The sequence below is a fragment of the Procambarus clarkii genome, chromosome 44, assembly GCF_040958095.1.
Source record: "Procambarus clarkii isolate CNS0578487 chromosome 44, FALCON_Pclarkii_2.0, whole genome shotgun sequence".
NCBI classification, from domain to species: domain Eukaryota; kingdom Metazoa; phylum Arthropoda; class Malacostraca; order Decapoda; family Cambaridae; genus Procambarus; species Procambarus clarkii.
This window is the reverse complement of record NC_091193.1, coordinates 17,661,485-17,686,175: the sequence shown is the minus strand read 5'-3', so window position 1 is coordinate 17,686,175 and position 24,691 is coordinate 17,661,485. Positions and strand designations below refer to the sequence as shown.

General features: G+C 37.3%; 2 protein-coding genes across 10 annotated transcripts in view; both read right to left on the bottom strand.

Annotated features, from left to right (window-relative positions):
• Window positions 1-1,320: 1,320 nt before the first annotated feature.
• LOC123745388 (zinc finger and BTB domain-containing protein 11) lies at window positions 1,321-17,082 on the bottom strand. 5 transcript variants are annotated; one of them, XM_045725891.2, is made up of 10 exons: window positions 16,950-17,082; window positions 14,677-14,785; window positions 13,450-13,622; window positions 11,335-11,444; window positions 10,442-10,572; window positions 9,255-9,440; window positions 8,707-8,820; window positions 7,485-8,202; window positions 4,733-4,882; window positions 1,321-1,637 (listed from the first exon to the last, which is right to left on the bottom strand). In XM_045725891.2, the coding sequence occupies exons 2-10, from the start codon at window positions 14,766-14,768 to the stop codon at window positions 1,527-1,529; spliced, it is 1,785 nt and encodes a 594-aa protein (XP_045581847.1). In that variant the 5' UTR covers window positions 14,769-14,785; window positions 16,950-17,082; the 3' UTR covers window positions 1,321-1,526. The 5 variants fall into 5 exon arrangements, with proteins under 5 accessions (XP_045581847.1, XP_069156772.1, XP_069156774.1 ...); XM_069300671.1 differs by having other exon boundaries at window positions 16,964-16,985; XM_069300673.1 differs by lacking the exon at window positions 16,950-17,082 and adding an exon at window positions 16,429-16,536.
• A 4,139-nt stretch (window positions 17,083-21,221) lies between these two features.
• The window catches only part of Pi3K21B (phosphatidylinositol 3-kinase regulatory subunit alpha), a 579,671-nt gene continuing 576,201 nt past the window's right edge, over window positions 21,222-24,691 (bottom strand). For all 5 annotated transcript variants that reach the window (XM_069300668.1, XM_045725894.2, XM_045725896.2 and 2 more), the window contains one exon: window positions 21,222-23,632. In XM_069300668.1, coding sequence (XP_069156769.1) covers window positions 23,449-23,632 — 184 coding nt within the window. In that variant the 3' untranslated portion in view covers window positions 21,222-23,448. The remainder of the gene's footprint in view (window positions 23,633-24,691) is intronic.

Sequence of the window (24,691 nt, the reverse complement as noted above, 5' to 3'; positions counted from 1 at the left end):
ACTTTGAAAGTATATAGCAGAGACAAATGCCACCATCACTTGATACAAAAACACAAACCTTTACCTGTAATTTTTTTTTTTGCTGCTTCATTTGTAGCTTGCAAGACCTGCTTCTGTTTGAAAATAATTATGGTACTGTATATGAATAGTAGCAGCAAAATAAATGAACACCTGATATTCAGGCAAAATATCTACCCACACAACACCCCATTTAAGCTTTCCTTTGCCTTAATATGATTACACCTCCATCACATTGTAAAGAATATTAAAATGTAAGTTTACAGTCTCATTTTTCAACACATTCGAATGAACCCCATTTAATGATGATTCATAGTTTTGGCAGTCATCTGTATTTTTACAGGATACAGCTCATAAGCAAACTGCATTTTACCAGAGTTTACCTGAGAACCACTAACACTAGTAGCCTCGATGAGGACAGGAAGCCGGCGGCTTATGAAAGGTCCCCCATTTGCCTTTATGATCTTTTCCAACTGTACTTTAAAAGTTAAGTGTTTTGTCATTTACAGCTTCAGCGGGTAGGCAATTCCATGGATGTATAACCCTGTGGGTGAAAAAGCACCTGTTCTGTCCTACATTGTAGCTTGTTAAGCTTGAAACCGTTGCTCCTTGTTTGTGTTACATCTGACCTTTTGAAGAAATTTTCCAGATCAACATCCTCCAAATTGTTCAGTATTTTAAAAGTTTTAATGAGATCCACCCTGTCATGCCTGATTTGCAGTGTTGTAGGCCCTGTGGCCCTTGACTGTTCCTTGTACATGAGTTGACTTAGCTCTTGGAATGATTTTTGTTGCCTGGTGGTGCACTTTCTCCAGAGCAGCTGTGTCCTTCTGAAGATCAGGTTTCCATGCTTGGATACATTAATCCAACTAAGGGCACACCAGATATTTATACAATTGAATCACTACCTCCTTTTCCTTAAAGTCAAAGGTACTCTTGATTATTCCAAGTGTTTGGTTAGCTTTTTTGACAGCTGTACCTACCTGCTATGCAACTTTCATTGAGTGGTGGATTTTAAATCCAAAGTCCTTTTCTTCATCAAACTGCTGTAATGTAATGTTATTAATTTGGTAGTTGTGGCATGGGTGGATTGTTATGCTCCACATGCCCCTAATTTTGTGATACTGTCGAGTTGTGCACTACATTCAAAGGCTATAAGAATTTATTAAAACATTTTTAGTTTGATAAGGTATATACTGTAGCACACTGATGGGATATAAGAACAGGGTAGAGGAATGGTGCTGCCCAACCACTTAACACACTCGCTCATGTATTGTCTCTTAATTAATACAAATAAAACCAATTAGATAAAATATTTGAGGTTCATATAAGAGTCAATTATAATCATATGACTACAGTGTTAATTCTGCAAGTTCTTATTTGTACAATTGTGCATGTGTGTGTGTTTAACAGTGCTGATTATTAAAGGATAGTGCAATATCCTCAATATCTTTAAATTAGTGTTTGTGATAAATTGCATTAATATACAGGCACCACCAACCACTTTATTAAGAGACCTCTTCTGTGGCCCCTGTGGTTTGACTTTGCTTCCGTCTCTTCTGCCTGGGTGCATCATACCACTCAATAGCAGCGTCATTACTCATCGCACTCATCTTGCTCTGTAGATGACAAAAATAATAAGTAAACTTAATACTTTATACAGGTTTGCTGCAAAATATTTGTATTGCTCTACTTTTACATACCATTACAGTACAACCTTGATTCAACAAACTATATGGAACTAACCCAAATTTGTTGCAGTGAAGGATTAATTGCAACTGGAGATGCCTCCAAGAAGCATTTAACACATCTATTGGCCTGATTTCCCTTAGTGAAATTTTAATTTCAACCTATAGTATAATGGACAACTAACAAATGAACATGTCTGAAAAGAAAAGTTTATCTTTATCTAGTTTATCTTTTATGTTCCCAGGCTCAAAACTCATTTTCAAAGGGTAGCAGTGCCATCTGAGTAACCATATAACCTTGCCAACTAAAAATAAAAACAAATCATAGAATTTGGCTTTAAATATCCTCAATAGCTTTCCCAAGGCTCCAAATGTTTCTTGTAATATTGAGCCCATCGACAAAAATCATCAAAACCGTGACTGGAGCCATATTAAGAGTGTTACCATTCATACTCTAATATTTCCGATGATCTAAGAGTTTACTTCATTGAGCAAAATTTTAATTTCAACCTGTCATCACAGCCCTTGTGGATTTGTTCATCAGTATTAGTCCTTTAATTATTATAATATGTTGCATTTTTAACAAAATAGTCAATTTCATAAAAAAATGTGATGTATTAGGTGAAAGAGCAGGTTGCAAAAAGAAAGCTCACTAGAGGCGAGGCAAGGTATCCAAGATCCAACCCTTTTTATACATCACTTTGGGCAATTCACTTGCTCTTTCTTCCTCTATGACTCCCCACATCTCCCTCAGTGTTTATAATGATGGCACCATATGTCCTTATTAATACTCAAAGCCATGACATGGTATTCCCCAGTCACCTCCATCCAAGTTCATTGAATAATGCTACATAAGACAGTAGTTTTATTGGGATCCCAGGCATACTGGTGTTGCCTACAATGGCATCACTGCTAAAGAAGCTGATTGTGCCTGTCCTATCTCCAAAAATCCAATTCCTAACTCAGAGTTATACTTTGTCATTCATAAGCAATCCACAACTGGGGAAATAGATGTTATTTATAACAAATAAGTTACATACTGCATTATCAAATGTGACCACAACATCCTAGCCTAACAGGCAGAACCGACGACTTGGGACCCAAACCTGCCAGTCATCGAAATAGGACAAGGCACAAAGATCAAAATCCACAGCTTCGAAATGAAGACTTTGGTCAATCTGGAGAATATCCTGGGAGCCAAGTTGAGTCCAAAGAGGAAAGACCAAAAGTTGAAAAAAAATATGACTGACCCTAAAAACCAACCAGTCCTTAAAATTTAAATGGACAGATATGCCAATACATGTCTTGGAGATCATGGAACATGAGACAGGAGTGGTTTAGGATCACCTGGTGAGCCATGAACATACCAGCCAATCAAAATGTTGGACACAAGATGTGAGAATTGATCCTTGACAAATCAAAGCTCATATGCCTCTTTGGGGAATTCCACATGGCAACTGTAGAGAAGGTACAAACTTGAGAAAAGTCTCCTCAATTATACTCCAGTCCAACATTCCCAAATATGAGGCCATAGTGGTGGAGTAGGGAGATTCCCCACACACTGAGGGATGCCTGTGGATGTAAAAACTACTGTATTGTTAGGATACATTTTGAGAGAACGCCCAAAACAGCCCAAGTGTCCTCAGACTTAAAAAATCTGCACAATTTATTCTACCATGATATACAGAGGATTACCAAGATAAAACTGATAATGCAGAGATCTTCCAAGAATGGTCTGCCCCAGCCAAACAACTGGGGACCACAGATAAAGGAACACCATCCAAATAGAAAGCCAACACATAAGGTGTAGAAGCTGAAATGACAAATGACCACCCTCCAAAACCCATTCTGCATCCGCATCAGGGAAAAGGAGAGCAAAAAAGGGAGTGGAGGGGGGGGGGGAGGAAGGATGGAAGAATTCAAGAGCAAAACGGTCCAAGCAGACTTTCGGAACAGCCAAATCACAGCACACATGCAGGCATGGTGCCTGGTGAAGAAGTCTGCCAGTGCACTGCAAAGGATAAGCATGAACTTTGGCAACAAAGCAGCTGCAGTAAAAGCTGGTGAAAAGGCAAGCAAACATTGACTTCTATAACACAATCAACTCTGCAAATAGTAAGCTTCAAATTTAGCTACAAGTTGCTGCATAAATTGGGAAACCTGCACACAGTGCTGCCAGGCATATCATGTCATAGGATGGGTGCATACATAGCCCAGTTGATGGAATTCAAATAATATTCAAATCCTTTAATAACACCAAGGACTGGAGTCACATCCTTCCAGTCCAGCACCTGAGACCTGAAACACAATCTTAACTTCCCCATAGAAAACAAGGAATTGCCTGCTAGTCAAGAGGAAGCAGGAAAACGTACAGTATAACAATCAGAAAGCAATCTTGAGCCAAACTGAAGGAAAGCCAAGTTTAGTTCTCAAGCATGAGTACCATTCTGCAACAGGAACTAGTAGTAGTTCTGTCAAGACTGAAAACCAGGAAGATAGGATTGAAGGAACTTGTGAAGAATTGTAATGTCAGGGCTCTTGACAGGCTCCATGAACTGAATGTGAGGACAACAGAATTCATCAGAGATCAAGGAAAAACTGGGTATTATCCTCTGCAGGCAATGTCTCTGACCTGCCCAGGAGCCACCATTCCTAGAAGCTGACTAGAAGGAGTGCCACAGCAGAAGCTTGGGAAGAAAGCAAGATGAAACTGCCAGCTATCCATTTACATGACTGGTTCTGCCACCTGGTGATGGGTGGCAGTGGTGACCAGGCACTTAATATTTGGTAGTTAGGAGTAGCAGAGCAATAATTTGCAGTCTCTCTGCTTTAAAGTATTGTTTGCAGATGGTATTTAAATGTAAAGGAATGTACCTTTTGATAGTCATTCAGGGGTAATTGGGAATTCTCCAGTGTTACCTTCTCATCTTCAACGAGTTAAACATGAGAAAGTCACATTGACATCTACAATGTTGTCTACAATCTTGCTAATATGCTAATCTTGCTAATGCCATGCTAATATGTACCTTTTTATTCTTGAGAAAATCCGAGATAAGTTCAGTGCAGTTTAGAAACTCCTCTCTTTCCCACGTGTCATCTGCTGGCTCAAACCCACGCCACCTAACAAGGAACTCTCGACCGTGAACATTACGTCGAATTCCAACAATTTTCTCAACCTGCAACAATGTTCATTATATGTAATGAAAAATTTAGATTTTAAGCTATATTTTAAAGCTTATCTAAAGCATCTATTACAGAAAAGCCCATATCAATTACATGCCCAACGAATTTAGATACAATACTTATCAACTATCAGTACTACTGTACTGTCCTTTTATATGTTTGGTGTCATTTTTCCTTTAAGAAGGTAGCATTTAATGCTACCTGTTTAAAGTAAATATTGTTCTGTAAATTTTAAAGAATGCATGAAACATTTGCTGCTAATTTCTACCTGCTGATTAAGTTACCTTAAATTGATGTCGTCACCATTTATTACATTTAAAAACAATGTGTGAAATAAACACTATCAAATATGAAAACATGGTTCATTCTATAGTTTCCTAGTCTATACAGAAGTTGAAAGTTTTTAAATCTATTTGAAATACCTGGAGCATACCTGGAGAGGGTTTCAGGAATTCTTCTACTCCCCGAGCCAGACTGATTTCGGGAATTCTTCTACTCCCCGAGCCAGGTTTGGGGCCAGGCTCAACAAATATTCACAACACTAAAACAATTCAAAATCTTTGTTAATATTTTTTACATGTTTACTGGTTTGGCCATCGCACGAGGGCAACAACCACCATCCAAATGTACTGAAAAACAATAATGTAAGCAGTTCTTACAGATGATGCAGTGGAATGATACTAAAACAAGGGCATCATCAGGTTCCAAAAAGGGAGCAAGTACAACAAATAAAGCAGCGTTTAATGTAATGAAATGCCAATTTCTGGGCGAGCCCTGGTGACTGCATAGAGCTACAGTGCCAATCTAGTGCCAAACTACTAGTAGTTATCAATCGTGGAGTTCTTTTAGGCCTAACAGGGACTACAAGCTAGTCTGCCCCCCCCCCCCCCTCTAATGAGGTGCAGAGAGCAGTGGCACTATGATAAAACTGTCAATGAATTTCAATATGTGCCACCACCGGGAAAGCACCCACAAAGTGGGCAAAACAAAACAGACCACTACTGGTTATAAAAAGTATCAAGACTTCAAAATCGCTACAAGAACTTCCCCAAAATATAAACGATCGAAAACTCATGAAACTAGCATTAGCATGATCACCCACCTCCACCCCCTCATTTTGGGGAAGGAGGGAGGTAGACTGGGTCAGCCGGCTGTGCCAATTTCAGTTCGAAGATGATGGAAAAAAGGCCACCTCTGACTTCCTGGAAGAGAGGGTGGCAGGGAGCAACTAGGACTCACCCATAAATTGCCTTTTCATTACATTCAAAGCTGGTTTTCTGGGGAGAGCCCCTTGTGGCTCCAAGAAGCTACCTACTCACAGAGAACGAAAAGAAGGAGACTTACTAGGGATAAGGGAGCACCACAGGTATCACAATGAAAAAGAAAACAAGGGCTGCGGCACACAACCCAAAGCCACACGAGGTTGATAATGGGAAACAGACAAAATACCTGGCTGCCAGGACCCTGTTTGACCGCCAAACCCCCTTTCACTGTTCTGTCTTGTAGTTCATCTTGCCTTGAACCCATCATTTTAGAAAGCTTTTTAATTTTTAACATGAAAACCAAGTTGAACAGCTTGGAGTCATCAACTCCAATGTTTATACAGTTCCTTGTCATCTTTTCTTAAGTATGTGTCGAGTTGTTTTATTATTTTTGTTTGGTGTATATATTTGTCTTACAGTATTTGTATATGGGTTCCTTAAACTTTTTGATTAATTTTAGAGAAAATATACAATTGTGATATATATTTAATTGCTTTTAGCTAAATCAGGGATGTAAATACTCTCTTTTTAGCACTGCTAATAGATTTTGGCACTCCGAAACGTTTACATTTTCAATAAATTGGAGATGTACTGTACATCTTTTCTCTTATACTATTTTTAATAAGATTACAATAGGAATATGCAGCTTCTGTTATATCTAATCACTCCTAATTATATATATAATATCTCCAAATAATGCTTGAAGCTTTCCAGCAAGTCGAATTTAAATGTACTGTACAGTACTTGGTAACTTGCTCCGTACATCTATGTCACTATCTGTGAACCAATGTTACCATTTCTTTTCTAAATCTTAAATTATAAATTGTGAATCTACTGTTTCATGTTCTATTTTGGGTCATTGCTTTTTGCACACTTTTAGCCTTTCATTAATTTATATACTGTACAGGTACTTCAATTGTCCCACTTTATGCTGCACCATTCTAGATAATGAAAACCAAGCTTTATTTGTCTCTTCCCAGTAATTAGTAAAGTTCTTAATGCCAAGAAACAACTTTAGTCATTCTTCTCTGTATCTCATCAAGAAAATTTATATTAATTCTAGAGCACAATGCCTGAGCACAAATTAATTAAACCAACTATGACACTTATCACGTGTCATAATTGGAGTAGTTGGATATTTTAAATTATCTGGATAGTATTTGGATGAGGTTTTGGGAGTTATTCTACTCCCCATGCCTGGCTTGGGGCTTTCAAAACAAAAAGCAAAGATTTTGATTCAACATTATGTAAACAAAGAGAAATATATTACATGTACCTTAAACAATTTGTATTTCCTATGTCTGTACAATACAAGAATATTAATATTACATACCACAAGCTCTCCACTGTCACTCCCATCACTATCCTTTCCTTCCAAATGACTGCCAGAATGAAGTCTTCCTTGTTCCCTCTTTGTTTCAATATCCATTTCCTCAGGATTCTCATTCTTATCATTAATTTTTATCGGTTTTTCAGATTTCTCTAGAGCGCTATCACTGCTACAACATTCTCCAGCCATGACTCTAGTATTAGACATGACAGAGTCTGGGTTCACAGTCCCTAAGCTATTTATATCGCAATCATCCTCTTCAGGGTCATCCAGCATCCTCTTTTTGGTTTCAATCCTCTCCTCTGTTACCCAGCACATATTCTCATTCGGGATGAAACTATTAACTTCTTTATCTAAAGTTCTCTTTTCAGGTTCGTCATTAAACTCTTCAGACATCTTTTCATCTTCAGTCATATCAAGTACACTTGATGATAACAAAGGAGATTTCATCTCTAAGGATTCCTCTGTTCGATACTCTGTTTGTACATTGGATGTTGAAGTATCAGCATAAGGCACCTTTGATGAAGTAATGTCTTTACACAATGGCATTTCCGATGATAATGCAGACTGTTCTGTAACTTTAGTTCTTCTCGCAGCTCGAATGTTCCGCCAAGTAGCAGAACGGTTCAAGCTGATGGCAGAGGCAGAGAGGTAACGTTCAATAGTTGAAGGAACCCTACGCTGGTCAAAATCTTGATCTATTCTTTGCACAACCTGTTGTCTGAAAGATAAGCAAAGGGCAATCTTAAAACAATGATGCACAATAACAAGTACAGTACTATATATCTATAAAATTATAGACTAAAGTCATTGAAATATTTCTCCAAAAGTACAAAGGCATGGCCACTTTCATTCTTCATTACGTGTCTATTTTATAATTCACTCATGGACATTAATAAAAATATCAACCATAACCATAATATATAACTAAATAATTAAAATTGCAGATGCCACTATAATACAGAAAATATTTAAAATATTTAGCTTCGTGGAGAAAAATACTATTAGCTTTAATAATTGTAATTTTTTTCTGAATATAGTAATTATAATAATAAACAAAATAATATGCTTACAACTGTACAGTACACAATGTAATACAAAAATCAATGTGTATAGAAGAGTAGTTTGAGAAGATAGGTCAGATATGATCACACCATTACCCCCTGGTGCCAAACAACTACTCAGGAGTTTGGCATGTAATAAAATCTCGGATGCATGATCTAACCTCATCTCTTCGTTGGTGGCAAACATGTCACCCTCACGATGATGATGACTGTGCGCTTCGTAGGCCCTCTTCGAGTAAAACAGAGCTGAACACAAGTTGCACTGCACCACTTCCCTGTTATTCAGTGGTCAATGCATCAGCAAAAATTTGATTTGATGACATTCCAAGGACACTAAAATCTAGAGTTATTGTTTGGTTTGCATAAAATGGAATAATATAACTATGATTTATGGTTACAATTTCAACTAAAGTTATCAAAGCTACAGTACCAATTTATCTATCTACATAGGCATAGCATCAATTCTCCAGCTCAAACATACTGTATAATAATCTACAATATTCAAATGTAGCATAAAAACTTGTTTATGTTGACAGTGCCAAATATTCTCAATAGTTTGGTTATTCAAAATCTGGAAACTCCAACAAGAAATTTGAAGGGTTAATAGTATTAAAAACTTATACCTAAAAATACACCAGTACTACAACACACAAATTCAAGCATTCTCATGCACTTAAAGTATGTAAAAACGACAACATTAGGAACTTACTCTGGCACAACATTACGCTCTTCTTCAGTATGCCGCGTCGATAGATGCTTCTGCAAGTTATATTTCACCTGGTACTCACAGCCACACAGATGACAGTAGTAAACACTATGCGCTTCTCCTGCATTATTTAATATAATCTTCAGGCTTGGACCTGGGGTCTTGATTGGATTAACCATGCAAATAGCACTGTAAAGACAAGAAGCTCCTTAGAAGGCTGCATTGTGCTTACTATTGTAGCTGCAGATCTTCATGCTTGCAACAACTCACACTTTACAAATTTAAAACAAAACATTAGAGATGGCAAATTAAATGTTATGTACTGTACTTTAAACCCCCCCCTAATACTCTTGCTTCCTTAACTAAGTACAGTACTCTAAATATGGCAGTTCCCAAGGCATGTTCTAACACAAGGTAAGTGTACAAATGTAAATCTTCTTCCATATAATAGTGATAATGAGCCCCAATGACCCATTTCATCCTTGGTCTTGCCACATTCTCAAACCAATTCCTCTTATACGCTTACTGTTAATTCTTTTTTCTTAAGTAGGAGAGAGTGGGGAAATAGGAGAGGGAAGGAAGGAGGAAAAGGGAGGAGAAGGGGGGGAAGGGAAGAGAGGGGGGGGAGAGAGAGAAGGAAGGAGAGAAGAGTTGGGAAAGTAATTCCATTCACTAAAAGCTGCAGCATACAAGTCAAACTTATTAGTCTGTGCATTAATAACTTTGATGCCTTTTTTCAAAAGGAACTGTTTCATCGAGATGTCGCCCCTTGTGAAATCCTCCTGGAGACAATCCAAGCACCTAAGTGCCTTCGTGTGTTAATAACTATATCAAAAATTTGTGAAACATTAGCCAAGGAATGCTACCCACTGTAAAATAGAGAAATTTTTACATGAAATAGGACAAATGTCTTTCAACACTGAAGGGTGCTGGGTGACATGTTGATTTTTAAAGCCAAAGAGACAAGTACAGTATACATTTAGTTTATATAATAAAACATAGTGATGTAGGTCTAGCTGGAACAAATCAAGGACTCAAAGACATATTGTACTGCAGTATGCATAAAGACAAGAAAAACAATAGTTCCTGGTAGAAGTGACATCCCCCATTGACTTTCCATGCTGGCAAATAGAGACCAATAACACTGAATACTATAATTGTTATTAAATTGTTAACAATACAAGTATTACCCTTTATGTGCTGAGTCCATGTGGAACTTTCTTGCTCTTTGATTGTAGAATGCCACTCCACAAGTAAGGCAGGGAAACAGTTGCTTTGGAGCCGTGCCGGGGTGAGTCAGCAAGTGCTTATCCCGGTTTAACTGCAAAATGAGCAATATACAAATATTTGCACGTCACAAATCCTTTAAAACTAAGTACATCTTTAAGTTTGAAGATTAAACAGAAAGTTAAAATAATTATTCAATATGTACTGTAATTCATTCATTGCATTATATTTGACAATGTGGGAATTGGATCATTCAGCAAATCAAGTGATGAAAAAAAAAACAAGATGTATGAATATAGTGTGCGGGGTTGCAAAGAAAAGTGTGTAAAAGAAAATATACCCAGTAATTAAATTTAAGTAATATTGGAAGAAATAAAAAGACAAAAGGCCTATATGCTTATTTTTCCAAGGAGATAACTTTTAACAATTTACATTCAATATACAGGTAGTATGTAAAAACAATTATAAATTATAAATTCCTTGCCCCCCACCCCTACACAAAATTATTCTATAGGTGCCATATATTTACAAACTAATGCTGAACAACCAGGTTCATTATGATCATGCTCATCAACTTATTTCAACTACTATGCAGTTCTTCAGATTAAGCTGAAAACAGATTGTGTTCAACTAGATTAATATAAAAGCAATCTCCTAATTGTGTACATTATAGAAAAAATTATGCCTTGCTTGTCAGTAATTAGACACTCGCAAAACTAGCCTGCTAAGATGTGAAGTACTGTACTACATATTACGTCTTTTAAATCTTATCTTTCCAAAGAGTATTACTGAATGCAGGTACAGTAACAGCAACTTTAATATATCTGTAGCAAAACAGCATGAATAATTTGCCTACCTTGATAGGGAACATCATACCACAGTGAGGACAGTAATGCTTGATGACAGACTCTGGGTGTTTGCGGAACTTGTGAGAAATTGCAAGAGATACAGTGCGGAAGATTTCCCCTGCCATAAAAATAAAAAATGAACAAGAGAAAGCAACAAAATTAGTAAAATCCTATACTACAAGAGAAAGCAACAAAATGAGTAAAATCCTGTACTACACAGGTTTTGTATATTCTAGTACAGCAGAAAATGGTAAATTCCTACTTGTACAGACTTTGTTTCTTGAGAAATCTAGATGCACTGTAAAAAACTCACTGGTTGCCTTTGGTTTTTCGCCAAAAAATAGAAAAGTCTGGTCAAGTGGAAATGTGTATTTGTGGCCAGGAGATACAAATATAAGAAATATAGACAAAAACTGTACAATGAATCAAGTGTTGGATATAATGAAATGTCCTTTTTCTAGTGGGCTTTAAGTAGCATTTGTACTGCCAAGCCTTGGCTAACTGCACCAGGCTTACAAGACCCACCCTTGCCAGCACAAGGATCTTGCTCACTCTGAGGAGAGGGAAGTTTTGGTTCAGAGATATTCCAAGCCCGAGGAAAATCTACCAGAAAGGATAAGCACAACAAAAGAAGTGACAGTGAGCTTAAGAGCTCCAAGAAAACAAGGCAAACAATCGTTGCTGTAAGGTAAGTATCCTATCCTTGATGCACCCAGCTGCTACCAAATAATAGCCCAGGTCGCCCAGGTTCTCAATCAGCCTTCCATCTCATTCATTTGCCTGATGTCATTAGCTACATCCAACACTGCTGTACCCATCACCTGCTAAGCCATTGCCACTTTCCACTTCACCTGCTAAGCCATCTCCACTTTCAGCTAAGTGGTGCTGGCTTTCCCTGGAATATTTGCCCCATTAGGGGCCATGATGGTGACTGCTTGGATGCAAAATGGAGCACCTCTCATACCACTTTCAGGCACTTCAATTTGGACCTTAACCTGGTTCCCAGAAAATTATAACAGACTGACTTGCATTCTGACCTACCTCAACTGACTAGTTTGGACTCCGTCATCTGGCTTCTCAGCAGCCAGGGATCTGGTTCTTTCCCAGTTTATAATAAAAATATGAATGCTTGAAATGTGCAATGATGCAGGTATTACAACAAAAAAGCTTGCGAAACATTAAATGCTGCATGGGAAAGAGCCCAACATATTGCCAAGAATGCAGTAAACCCCACAATATTAAATAATGTTTTGTAAAAATTCATCTCCTAGCTACGATACAGTACTTTGAATAAATGTGCTATCCCGAGTACCAACAAATCGACGTTCTCCAACACTGCACAAATTTAGAGTTGCCTGTTCCCCTATGAGAATAAATATTGTTCAATGGAGGTCAAACTTTGGATCAATGGATATGGATTTCTCTTTTCATATATAAACAATTTAATATACAGCAGTAACAAATAAACAAAAAACAATGTTGAAAACATGGCAGGTGAAGTTTTGCACTGTACTGTATTTGTAATTAATATACACAAAATTGAAATGGAGAATATCCTTATAGGTTGCACTTCTGATAATATTCAATACTTTGGGAACACTTATGGTCTGGTACTGAGTTACTTGTGCTATTTTTCTCCCATAAAATAAATGCAAAATGTGTAATTTTTGTATAAACAAAAAAAACTTGTAGAATGAGCATTTTTCTAGTTAAAAATTTAATAAATGCAAAAAAGCATTAGGGATGAGGTGTGTGGTACAAATAATGTTATACAGTATTTTGCACCTATAATAATATTCCTTGGTGATTATACATATTCCCTGATATGCATTGGGATCACTTATGGTCCAATTTTTAGTCACTCTGTATATTTTTTCTGATAAAGAATGAAGATTTTAACTAAAAAAAAAATATAGGGCATTTTACAAGTACTGTACCAAATATTGTACAATACTCTATATGGAAAGAGCAGGATATTTTATTAGAAATACTGTACAGTATAATAAAAGTTACCCCCACCCCACTCAAAGACCCTTTTAAGGAACAGGCCCAGTAAAATGTAAATATTGTACACATTTTGATAGTGAAAATATTATTTGAGCATTCATGTTTCCAACACTTACCACAAATATCACATACTGCAGTGTCTCCTTTTCTAATTCTGGTAGTACTACCTGATGCTCTTTCATTGACTTCATTTAAAGCCTTGTCATCATTCTTGACATTCAGCTTTTCCTGTGTAGTCTGTAGAAGTTTTGGCTGACCTTTGATATCAATTTCACCATTAGCATGACGCCTGAGAAAATTCCATAAATGTCTAATTTTTCGTGCAAATTCAGTTAATAAGCATTACTAATATTAGCAGAATATAAATGAAATTATTCATTTATATTCCTGTATATATATTTACTCCCCAAAGCCTATATTCACTCCCCAAAGTACTAGTATTGTAGAATACAGTATTTATATGCTGGATCAGTAATTAACAGTAGAAAATTAATCATATTAGAGGGTTATCATATATATCCTTTCATATCACAATTGAGGGTCCCAGTAGTACAGTCGGGTTCGTTCTTGACTCGCAATAAAAAATTCCAGGTTTGAATCCCAGGCAGACAGAAATGGTTGGACGTGTTTTCTATCACCCAATGTCCCTGTACGCCTAACAGTAAATAGGTACCCAGGAATTAGTCAGCTTGTTGTGGGGTTGCATCTTGGGAAGGATCTGAAATTCAACCTGGAGGGGGGGGGGAGGCGGGAGGACCGCGATACAAGCCTAACTTGTATAAACTGGCTGGCTGTCCCTCTGACACAATGAATTATTAAATACAGTAATTATATCATGCATATGTTAATTTGAAGTCAAATTATTTAATTTCAAATCCATTTTGCTCAAGATGGCACTTCGTCTCCTACCTTTCCTTCTGTTCTGGACATATCTTATATTAATACAAAATTAAAAAAAATAAAAACGTGTTATCCTACTGTAGAAAAATTCTAATTTTGAAGGGGCAAATATATATACCAACATTTAAAAGAAATTGTCTATAGTCTACAAGTTCAGTAGTATTTCAAGACTGCAAAAACCAGACAGAAATTAAGAATGATAGCCTTCAATTATGAAAGTCTTAATGATTATTTTCCAAATCTATAATATTCATCATTATTTGAGTTCATTTGATTTGATTTATTTATATACAAGAAGGTATAGTGGGTTACTTGATTACAGATTTTTGTAATTAAGCAATACCTTTCCTCAAAAGTATATAAAAAACAGGCATAGCAAATACAGTAATAAAAAATACAATATTCTGACCAAATAACTCAAAAATCCTACTAATAGATATTACCTAAAGTGGTTCTGCAGTTCAGCTTTTGAGAAGAACTGCTGGTTGCAGAACACACATTTGTGACAGCTGGAAGAACTTCCTAATGCAGACATATCTGAAACCTGCAAAACTGGAAAATGCAAATGGTTAACTTTTATTATATGTAAATTTGTTGTCGATTGCTTCATCATACAATACGTACTAAACTACATTCAGATTCAGATTCAGATTCAGATGTTTATTCAGGTAAGGTATATACATACAAGTGATGTTACATTAATGGATTGATATATAGATAGAGCTAGTACATACAATGCCTAAAGCCACTATTACGCAATGCGTTTCGGGCAATCACCATCACCAGTAAAGTACTAAAAACATCACCAGACAAGTTCCTACACCTGTTTCAATGCTTTAATTTATTTGAATATACATAAGAAAGAACATAAAATATAATGGGCTGTTAAAGTACAAATGCTAGACAAAATTGTACCAACACAGAATATACAGTACAACAGAATACTGTACTATATTTACCTTTCATCAGTACAGTATGTCATTTACTACATTTTCTTATAGCGGTATCTCAATACAAACTGCTGTAATTATTTTATATTAAACCAGAGTTACACATCAAGTCCAAAAATACTAATGATATAAATCGTCAACCACACTTCTGTGGAAATTAACATTCTATTCATCTGGGCTCTAGGAGATTTGAAACGAGTCAATAACGCTTCGGCCTCACGTGCATGGGGTCCATGGTTTGAGTCTCCAAGAGCCAAGGTGAATGGAATACTAATGATAGAATGTACCTGTATTTCTAATCTATTTTGTACATACAGTGTGTGCATGTATGTATTTGTCACACTTTTTAGACTGCACTCCAAACAAGTTGAACATCCTTTTTAATCAATTTTTGGGGCAATTTTTTCTTATGGATTGAGAGATACATTCAGTGCAATACTTATGATATACACTTCATGAACCAAAACGACATACCAATTTCATTGACTCTAGAAACAAAGCGTTTATTCATCAGTACAGTATTGCTGAGCTTAATACAGATTTGACTGATATTAAATATTAACATTAGTATTCATTCAAATACATCAATAATGATATTTATAAACAAACGTTCTCATGAAAATAGCAGAAAAAATAAGGCAGAACTCTACCTTACCAGACAACAGTAGTCTTGCCTAACTAGTTAGACAAAGTCAGAAGGTTCTGCCTAACAAGCCCAATATTATGGGTCCTACAGTACAATGATCTACATCTTCGACTAGCAAGCTAGTATCCCAGGTTCAATCCCCAGGCAGGACAAATTATTGGGCAAGATTCCTTTTATTTGGCTACCTTTCCGTTCAACTGATGCCTCAATTCACCTAGCAGGAAATAGGTACCTGGGAGTTAGGCATTTGTTGTGGACTGCCCCCCCCCCTGTGGGTAGATCAGTAATTGACCAAGTGGGACCTTGAAAAGCCTAAGAACAGCTTCCTGTTCTCAACAATGGATTTTTTTTTTATCAGGTGAACCCAGTAGCAGGGGTCACCATCATGGGGGGGGGGTCACCATGGGAGCCAGTAATCGCTTAATGGGAGCAATGGGGCCCATTCAAACCCGAACTAGGTTTTTAACCAGATTGGCTGAGTGACACATCACGCACTGCATCATGAAGAGGAGTTAGGTAAAGCTCATTTACCTTTGGTTAGGTTAAGAATAGGACTAACCCAGTTATGATAGGATACATAATGTTAGTATAATACTAACATGTACAAAATGACCCAAGTTGTCGACGTGCTGCCTTTAAATCCCCTCCAACATTAACACGGTCGGCAACTGTGTAATTGTCAGCAGTGAACTGGAAAATGAGAAACTTTCCCTGTAATCACTATACGACAACCATCGCATAATGTTCACTGTACCAGGTAGATGTTAGGTAATGATTCAATTACAATTTCCCTAATGTTGTTGTCCCAGTGAATGTATAGCATGCACATTGAATTGTCAGTGGAAAAAATGACCTGACAGCTTGACTGACAACTGTCAATAATGTGCACGCTTTCTAATCGACTTAGATAACATAATTTAACTACTAATGACCGACAAGAAAATAAACTTGGAGATGGTGTCACCAATAACAGAGAGGATAACCTTCAACCTTGGCACTCTACAACCCCAACAGCCTAACCACTTCCTCTCGCTTTACTATCCTCACCCCCCCCCCCCCAAATAGAAATTAAAAATTAACGAGGGCCAAGTTCCACTGTTGGAACTGAACACACACACACCGATGGTACTTCACCCCTAAACGTCAAAGGGGACCCCCCCAAGTGCCTCGAGTGCCACGTCCGTGATGCAGCCTCACGTCACATGGACACCGTCCATACTGAGATCGAGGCATCCTCAACCACTCGAACTGAGCGCCATCTGTTGGTCGTCACGTGTAAACATTGTCTCTTCGCCTCGCTCCTCGCCGCCGCTTTCAAATAATACATCAGATTTTTCATTTAGGACAGGTACATACATTTAAGATGAGTTACAAACATAATGTTGGATTGAAAGAAAAAGCTAGTACATACACTACCTAAAGCCACTAGTACGCGTAGCGTTTCGGGCAATAATTCCCGTTGTCGAGGACTGGAAACCTTGGGTGATGCCTAGGATCATCCTGGATGGGTGATCATCGGGAGGATAAACCCTTCCTGCAAACTGCACCTACTATTAAGAAGAAGAAGAAGAAGGAAACCTGGGGGGTTGCCTTACGTCATCTACAGACCGGGAGTTAAGGCAACTCACAACAATTTGCCTAACTCATGGGTACTTATTTTATTGCTAAGTGAACAGAAGCATCAGATGAAAGGAAACGCATCCTTGCACATGCGAGTTTAGATTGATTGGTCTGTATGCTGCACTTCTGCCTTTCTTGAAGAAAGCGATGAAGTTTGCATATTTTCAATCTTGTAAGGAACTTTCCTTGGTCTAGTATTCTGTAGGTATTGTCTGATTATATAGAAACTTTAGCGATAGATATACAACTTCACACTTCATACAGCGTGAGATGCAGTCAAAAACTACCAAACTGTAGTTTTTGACATTCCTTTTGTCCCTCCAGTTGGACTGCTAGGTAGAGCGACGACCTTGATTCTTGCTGGGTTAGCGTTCAATCCCCCGATGGTCCAATCCCCAATCGTCCTCTTTGGTTCGGCACCGTTCTTTCACACACTCTTCATTTCCCAGTTCCTTGTTATTATATCCCTCCCCAGTGCTATATATCATATAGTGCAGGCTTAGTGCTCTCTCCTGATAATTCCTAATAATTCTCCTAATAATTCTAATATTCTTCTTAATAACTCTCTCCTAATAATTCTATCTGTCAGAAAATTTTTCATCCATGTTAGAAGCTTACCTGTCACCCCTCCAATATTTTCCAGTTTCCAGAACAACCTCTTATGTTCTTGGTGAATCGGATACTTTTGATATCATTCGCCTTATGCGTTTTTGTTCTCGGATTGGCAGCCTTGGTGATATTTAGCGCCCTCTGATTACTCCGTACAATTTGGTGGTGTTACATAGCCTTCCCGGTTTGGTGTCTTCCTTTGATAATTACTTACTACTCTTTAATATACAAACCTTATTCTGTATGTGACCTATTAACTCTACATCAAAGATGTTGTATCCTAAACAGCACTGCAGCCTGAGGCTGGCTGTTAATGGAGTTAAAATCTGAAGCAGAGAGAAGGAACATTAACCATGAATATTGAGGACTTCAAGGTCTGTTGATGGCATACATTTTATTAGATGGCATAACAGCAAAAAACTGCATTTTCTATCTCTTTTATCAAGATTAGTCTGTGCTTCAAAATGGTAAGTGAACAAATTAATTATTTGTATTTATTTGTGCATTATTATTTATAGACACAAAATTATCATTTATAAAATAGAATGAATGTGTCTATAGTATTGTCATAGGCCGGTCTAGATCACCAATAGTGCCCCCAGATTAAAATGGATGAAGTCCTATTCCGAGATCTGAAACTGAGGATTCGTTTTTCTTAGTTTTTCAACAGTTTGAAACTGATCATAACATCCCAACTTACAACATAACCATGACTTTTAAACCAAGTGGTTACATTGTTGCATCAAATAACAATTGTAAAAACATTGTGGTTACAGTGTGTTTATATGGTTTGGAGAGGGAGGGGGTGGAGACGAGTGGTAGAAGAAGGGGGTAAGTAAGTAATTATCAAAGAAGACACCATGCCAGGAAGGCTACGTAGCACCATTAAATGTGCGGGATAATCAGAGGGCGCTGAATATTACTGAGAATGCCAATATGAGAACAAAAACGCATAAGGCGAACGATATTAAAAGTATCCTATTCACCTAGAATTCTATCAAGGGATAAGTGACCGCGGGAGAGGGTCGGAAAGCAAGACACGCGCTCGTCCTGGAAGTCAGGACATTCAACAAGGATATGCACAACTGTAAGAGGGACAATGCAGTTAAGACAATAAGGAGCAGAACGGCGCTCCATGAAGTGTCCATGAGTTAAGCACGTATGGCCAATACACAACCTTGCCAGAGCTGCTTCCCACTGCCGGTTACGGTGGTAGGAAGGTCACAGGGACACACTACTCTTTAAAAATATGCAGTTTGTTACCAGTAACAGAAGACCAACAACCCTGCCAACGGGCAATGATGGAGGAATTAATAACTGGATAAAAGTCGGAATAAGGAATACCTTTACGGGAGATGGGACAAGTGTGGATAGCTTCCCTAGCGGCAGCGTCCGCACGCTCATTTAAAGAGACACCAATATGACTGGGAACTCCACGGGAGACATCTCCCGTCGCAGGGTGCAGTCGCACCTGCACAGATCTCCAGTATCATCTATTGACACTGGTGATGGCTCAAAAGGGCCACCACTTAAGAGCTATTCATGCCCGTGCCTCCTTTTGGGTGGCTTCATCTTCTTCATTCACTGGGAACCCTCAGGGTGCATTAGCACCTCCACAAATCTCCAGTATCAGCTCTTGATACTGGTAATGGCTTAAAAGGGCCACCACTTACGGGCTATTCATGCCCGTGCCACCTTTTGGGTGGCTTAATCTTCATCAATCATCAATCACTGGGAACCCAGCAAAACTCAACTGTCTTAAATCTACTAGATATAAGAAACAGCCAATGTTGAATTTTGACTACCCCCGGATGGAAAAAGGGGGGGGTTAAAAAAAAAAAAAAAAAAAAAAAAAAAAAAAAAAAAAAAAAAAAAAGAGGTTGGGATGAAAAGAAGGGGATGATGGGGAAGAGGGGGATGAGGGAAAGAGTGAGAGAAGGGGGAGAGTAAGAGTACGGGGTTTGACATCTCGACAAAATGAAAGGACATTAGTCAAATGACTTAGCAATGTTAAAAGTTCTTCAGTTGTTACTGCTTGGGGTCTGGTATAAGTAACTAGGGAAAATACAGACTGACCCCAACTATCAGTGATTGATGTATCATGACATGCCTAAAGCTGTCTTCAACAAAACCAGGGAGGACAGAGGATATATGAAACGAATTCATACAAATGATTTTTGTAGCTTTTTCAACCATAAATGACAGCCTTTCAGAGAAAGCCATATCAAAATGTTTGTTCAAAGAGTGAGTGGGTATGTTGAGATGTCCTAAATGATGGGATTATTCTTTCCTTTTCTCAATACAGTATTCGATACAAGTGCCTTCCTCACCAAAGGGGGGATTTTGGGTTGAGGAAAGCCTAGAGATTGGGAGGATCCAGGTCAATTAACCAACAAGATTCAACAGTGTCTGTACTATGAAATCCACCAGTTTGTTGGCTTGGGGGTCAGGCATTTACTCTCTCGAGACCAAAGGTTCATGGTCACCCAACACACAAGCGTTGATTGATAAAGAATTAAACAGTAGCATACAATTAGTCAGGAGTCGCTTAATAAATCACATTTGACTGCCCTACAGGCTAACATAATAGGCTATCTAGTACTGCGTCCTCGGTTCCTGTCCGGAAGCGGAGCTGCTCCAAGAAATCCATAATCTTTAAATCCTATTGAATTATTAATGTATATCTTGTAACCTGTAAGTATCTAATAAAGCACAACAAAAGACAAAAGGAATGGGGTGGTAGATGAAAAGCACACAAACTGTATTGGACGGGACCTAAACATTCCCTCTAATGCATTGCGAGAGATTTCCTGAGGCTAAGGGTCCCCTTCTTCCAGAGAAAAAAAATATAAAATTATGTCTCAACTAGATTTTAACAATATAATTACATTGGTGAACTTAAAAGCCAAGCACCCTACTTACTTTATCTCTTCACATGCAAGATACACGCTTAGTCAAAATGTACCTTTAGAATTTTGGCCTGGCCTAACATTAATTATTCTGCAATATACTAGCAGTATTGGGAAAAGTTATGTCGAAGACCTATTTTACCTGTGTTCACTTATGAGAAGCACTGGCCCCAAGTTGTTTATGCTTATTATGCACAGTTTATAAAATAAGTATTCACAGAAGGCAATGCACGAGATAAAGGATATAGATACAATTATGACCAAAGAGCACTTTATTGACTTTTCCCTGTGTAGCATGGGAGGGAAGGTGACAAGCGACAGGGAGGGGAAGTGGTTGTGTGGCCAAGTCATGACTACCTGCCTTGGCACACAACTGCCCAAGCCACACACCACAGTATCACATTGTGCAGCCACCAACCCTCATACCACCTGCCCGCTGTAACTTCATTCACCGGGCTTAAGACAGGTCTCTTCAGTGGCAGTCCTAAACCATTTGTTGCCTAACCTTTAATAATATAAAATATATATATATTTATATATATATGTAACAATGGTTCAGGGGACATGTAATAATGAGGAGAGGTGGCTAGATTATGAAAAATGAATAACACATGTCTCAACTGTGAAATGATAAATACAAAGCACACAGGCAAAAATTAGGATACTTTCAGCTATGCAGTTTTTATTAAATTTAATTAAGGAGACTAGTTCTGCAGCAAATCAGATCATTAAGTAGAAAGTGATCCAAGTTCAAATATATATTAACCCATGGCTGACCTATCAAACAGTTATTACTTAATGGAAGACAGTGTTCATAAATATAATGAGGTGTAGAAATGATCCATATACTCATACATATATATACATACATATATATATATACATGTCATACCTAATGGCCAGATCCGTACTACTAAGCTTAATAGTCCAGTTGCGTTTTGCTAAATGTGTGTGTACAGATTTGTGAAGAATCTTATCAAAATTATATTTAAAATAAATGAATACAGTATATTAAATTGGTACTATTAATTACTAATTTTAGGCCAAGTTCTTTTTGTATATTAAGCAGGGTTTTGGAATAATACGCATACAGCACATTATTTTAGCGAGGTCCTGATGCCAAATTAGTTTGGCTCAAAAAAAAAAAAAAAAAAAAAAAAAATTATCGAAGAAAATTTGTCTTGTTAGGCAACTCTGGCTATTAGTTATGACATTTTAATATATATACACATTATATACACACATACATACATAAGTACAATATGCAAGAAAAAAAAGAGCATATTATAATTGACATATAAACAATATAATGTATGAAAATGTCAAGATTAAAAATTATGAAAATGAGATGAAGCTTTATATGATGAATCAAAGCATGGTGCAGCATGTGGCTTGGGGGGTTTCTGGTGACTAGAGAAGACTTGGATACCCCTCTGTTCCAAGTTCTCTCTTCTACAGCACTTATATGTCTGTTTTGTTTATTATATCACACTTGCAAGTCTTTATGTCTGATTTGTAGTCACCTGCTAAGGGCATGCTGGATATATTCTGCTCAGTCATAACTGGAATGCAGTAACCTTTCTTAACCTCGGTAACTTCTATCACACATTGATATCCAACGCTAATATCCTTGTCTGAATACGAGATCTTGACAATCTTTGGAAACAAAGAATAATCATTTCTTCACAGCACATTTCATAGTATCAAATATTAACACTGTGTAGCCTATCTGTTAATATTCTTTAAAATATCAATTATTTTAAAAACAATATAGGTTATGGGGTTTATCAAGCACTGACAGCAAAATATTTGCAATGGGTTATTGTCTTTGGCCACTACGAAAACAACATATGCATGGGTAGCCTCTTTGTTAAGGGGTACTACCCGTACTTTGATCACTCAATACTAAACTCTGTAGGATGTGACATTGTCACTTTGAAACAACTTGCCTTTGCTAGTCCTGAAACTATTTTGTACCACAGAGTAAAAAATGATGCTCCACTTCTCTCCTACCAGACTTCATTCAGCTAACATTGCATATATATTTTCTTAATATAATAACTTAAATCTGTCTGACTGCATTGTATAGTCACTGGAAGAAGTCTGGTAGAAGCTGTAGAGGGGGGCAAAAATGGCCTTCAGCCATGAAACACCATGTGTAGAGGTGAAACAGACCATGCCCAATGTTTTACACAAGTTCTGCAAATTAAAGCCATCACATATATTTTGCAGAATGCATATCATACATTATCCATGACATTTCTGGCAACAGTCACTGGTTTCCTGAGAAAAGGTCCACTCAAAATATACAACTCAATTTTCACTGGCAATCAGGCAATCACTGAATTGCATTACTGCCCTTCTATTGCCTTAGCTAATCACCGATTCACTAGGTTAGCTTTAGCTCGGTTTGTAAAACCAAGTTTAAGTTATCCACCAATCAGGTAAGTTTCATGTTCCTTGCTAACTTTTTGACTGTCACTAGCTGTTCATTAGGGCTGGGTATTTAAGAGGTGTGTTGAGCAGGTCATTGTGCATTAGGAGGGAGTTCTCGGAGTAGTGAAGAACTAAATCTCGCAGTGTTGGGTATATCAAAAATGGTTCTGCAAATCCATACCCATGTCCTCCTTCATATATCCTACAGTGTTGCACTTCTTTGCTGCACCTGTAATAGATATTTGCAATTAACAAAAGAAGTTGGAAATAATACATCATATATACTTTATACTTAAAACAAGAAATTTAAAAAAGAATTGACAAAATCTTTGTTGACCTCTAAACAATGCCAAATGTACAGTAATTGTCAGTACAAAGAAATGTGAATATGCTCTTATTTATAAGATAAAATTATCAGAAATTACAATTAGCCGAGTTTTATTGGCATACATGAGAACATTGCAGAAAGTTAATGCAAACAGCTAATTAATGGAGGTGGTGGGGAGACAATGCTTAATGAAAAGTGTGAAAAAGTGTATGGAGAAGTGCTAAAAGTAGTCAATTTAAATACATGGAGTTTATAAAAAGAATAATTTGTGCAGGTGTGTAAAGTGAAGGGAAGAAAGCAGCTGTCACAATGACAGCCTGGTGAGGAATAATGAAACAAGAGGAGATTTGGCTATACATCAGAATTAATATTTTTTTTTTTTTTTTTTTTTTTTTTTTGAGATATATACAAGAGTTGTTACATTCTTGTACAGCCACTAGTACGCGTAGCGTTTCGGGCAAGTCCTTAATCCTATGGTCCCTGGAATACGATCCCCTGCCGAGAAATATAATCAAGAGAAATAGACTGGAAAGATTGCATTTACAAATGTGAAAGACTGATGTTGCACAAGCATGAAAATTTAAAAGTTAAAGCAAGAGAAAAGGAAATTCTCAGATGCAATTGTTGTGTTAAAAGGATAGATAAGAGTAAGGATTTAAAATGTCAAAGAAACAAAGTACAAAAGTGAAGATTATAACAAGATTAAAGTTTTCTAGAAGGTTTGATCATACAAAACTGAACAAATGAATAATATATGATAAGTGTATAATACATGAGCAAATTTGAAAGAACAGAAGTCGAAGATAGACTAAACACATTGAGAGGAGTGTGGGGAAGCGGTGATCAAGCATTAGCAAGGCATGAGAAGTGGTAGTGAAAAATGTTAGATAGGGTAAGTTTTTTAATTTAGAGTAAATATTTGATTCACAGAAAGCATTTAACAACTATAGTTGCATGAAA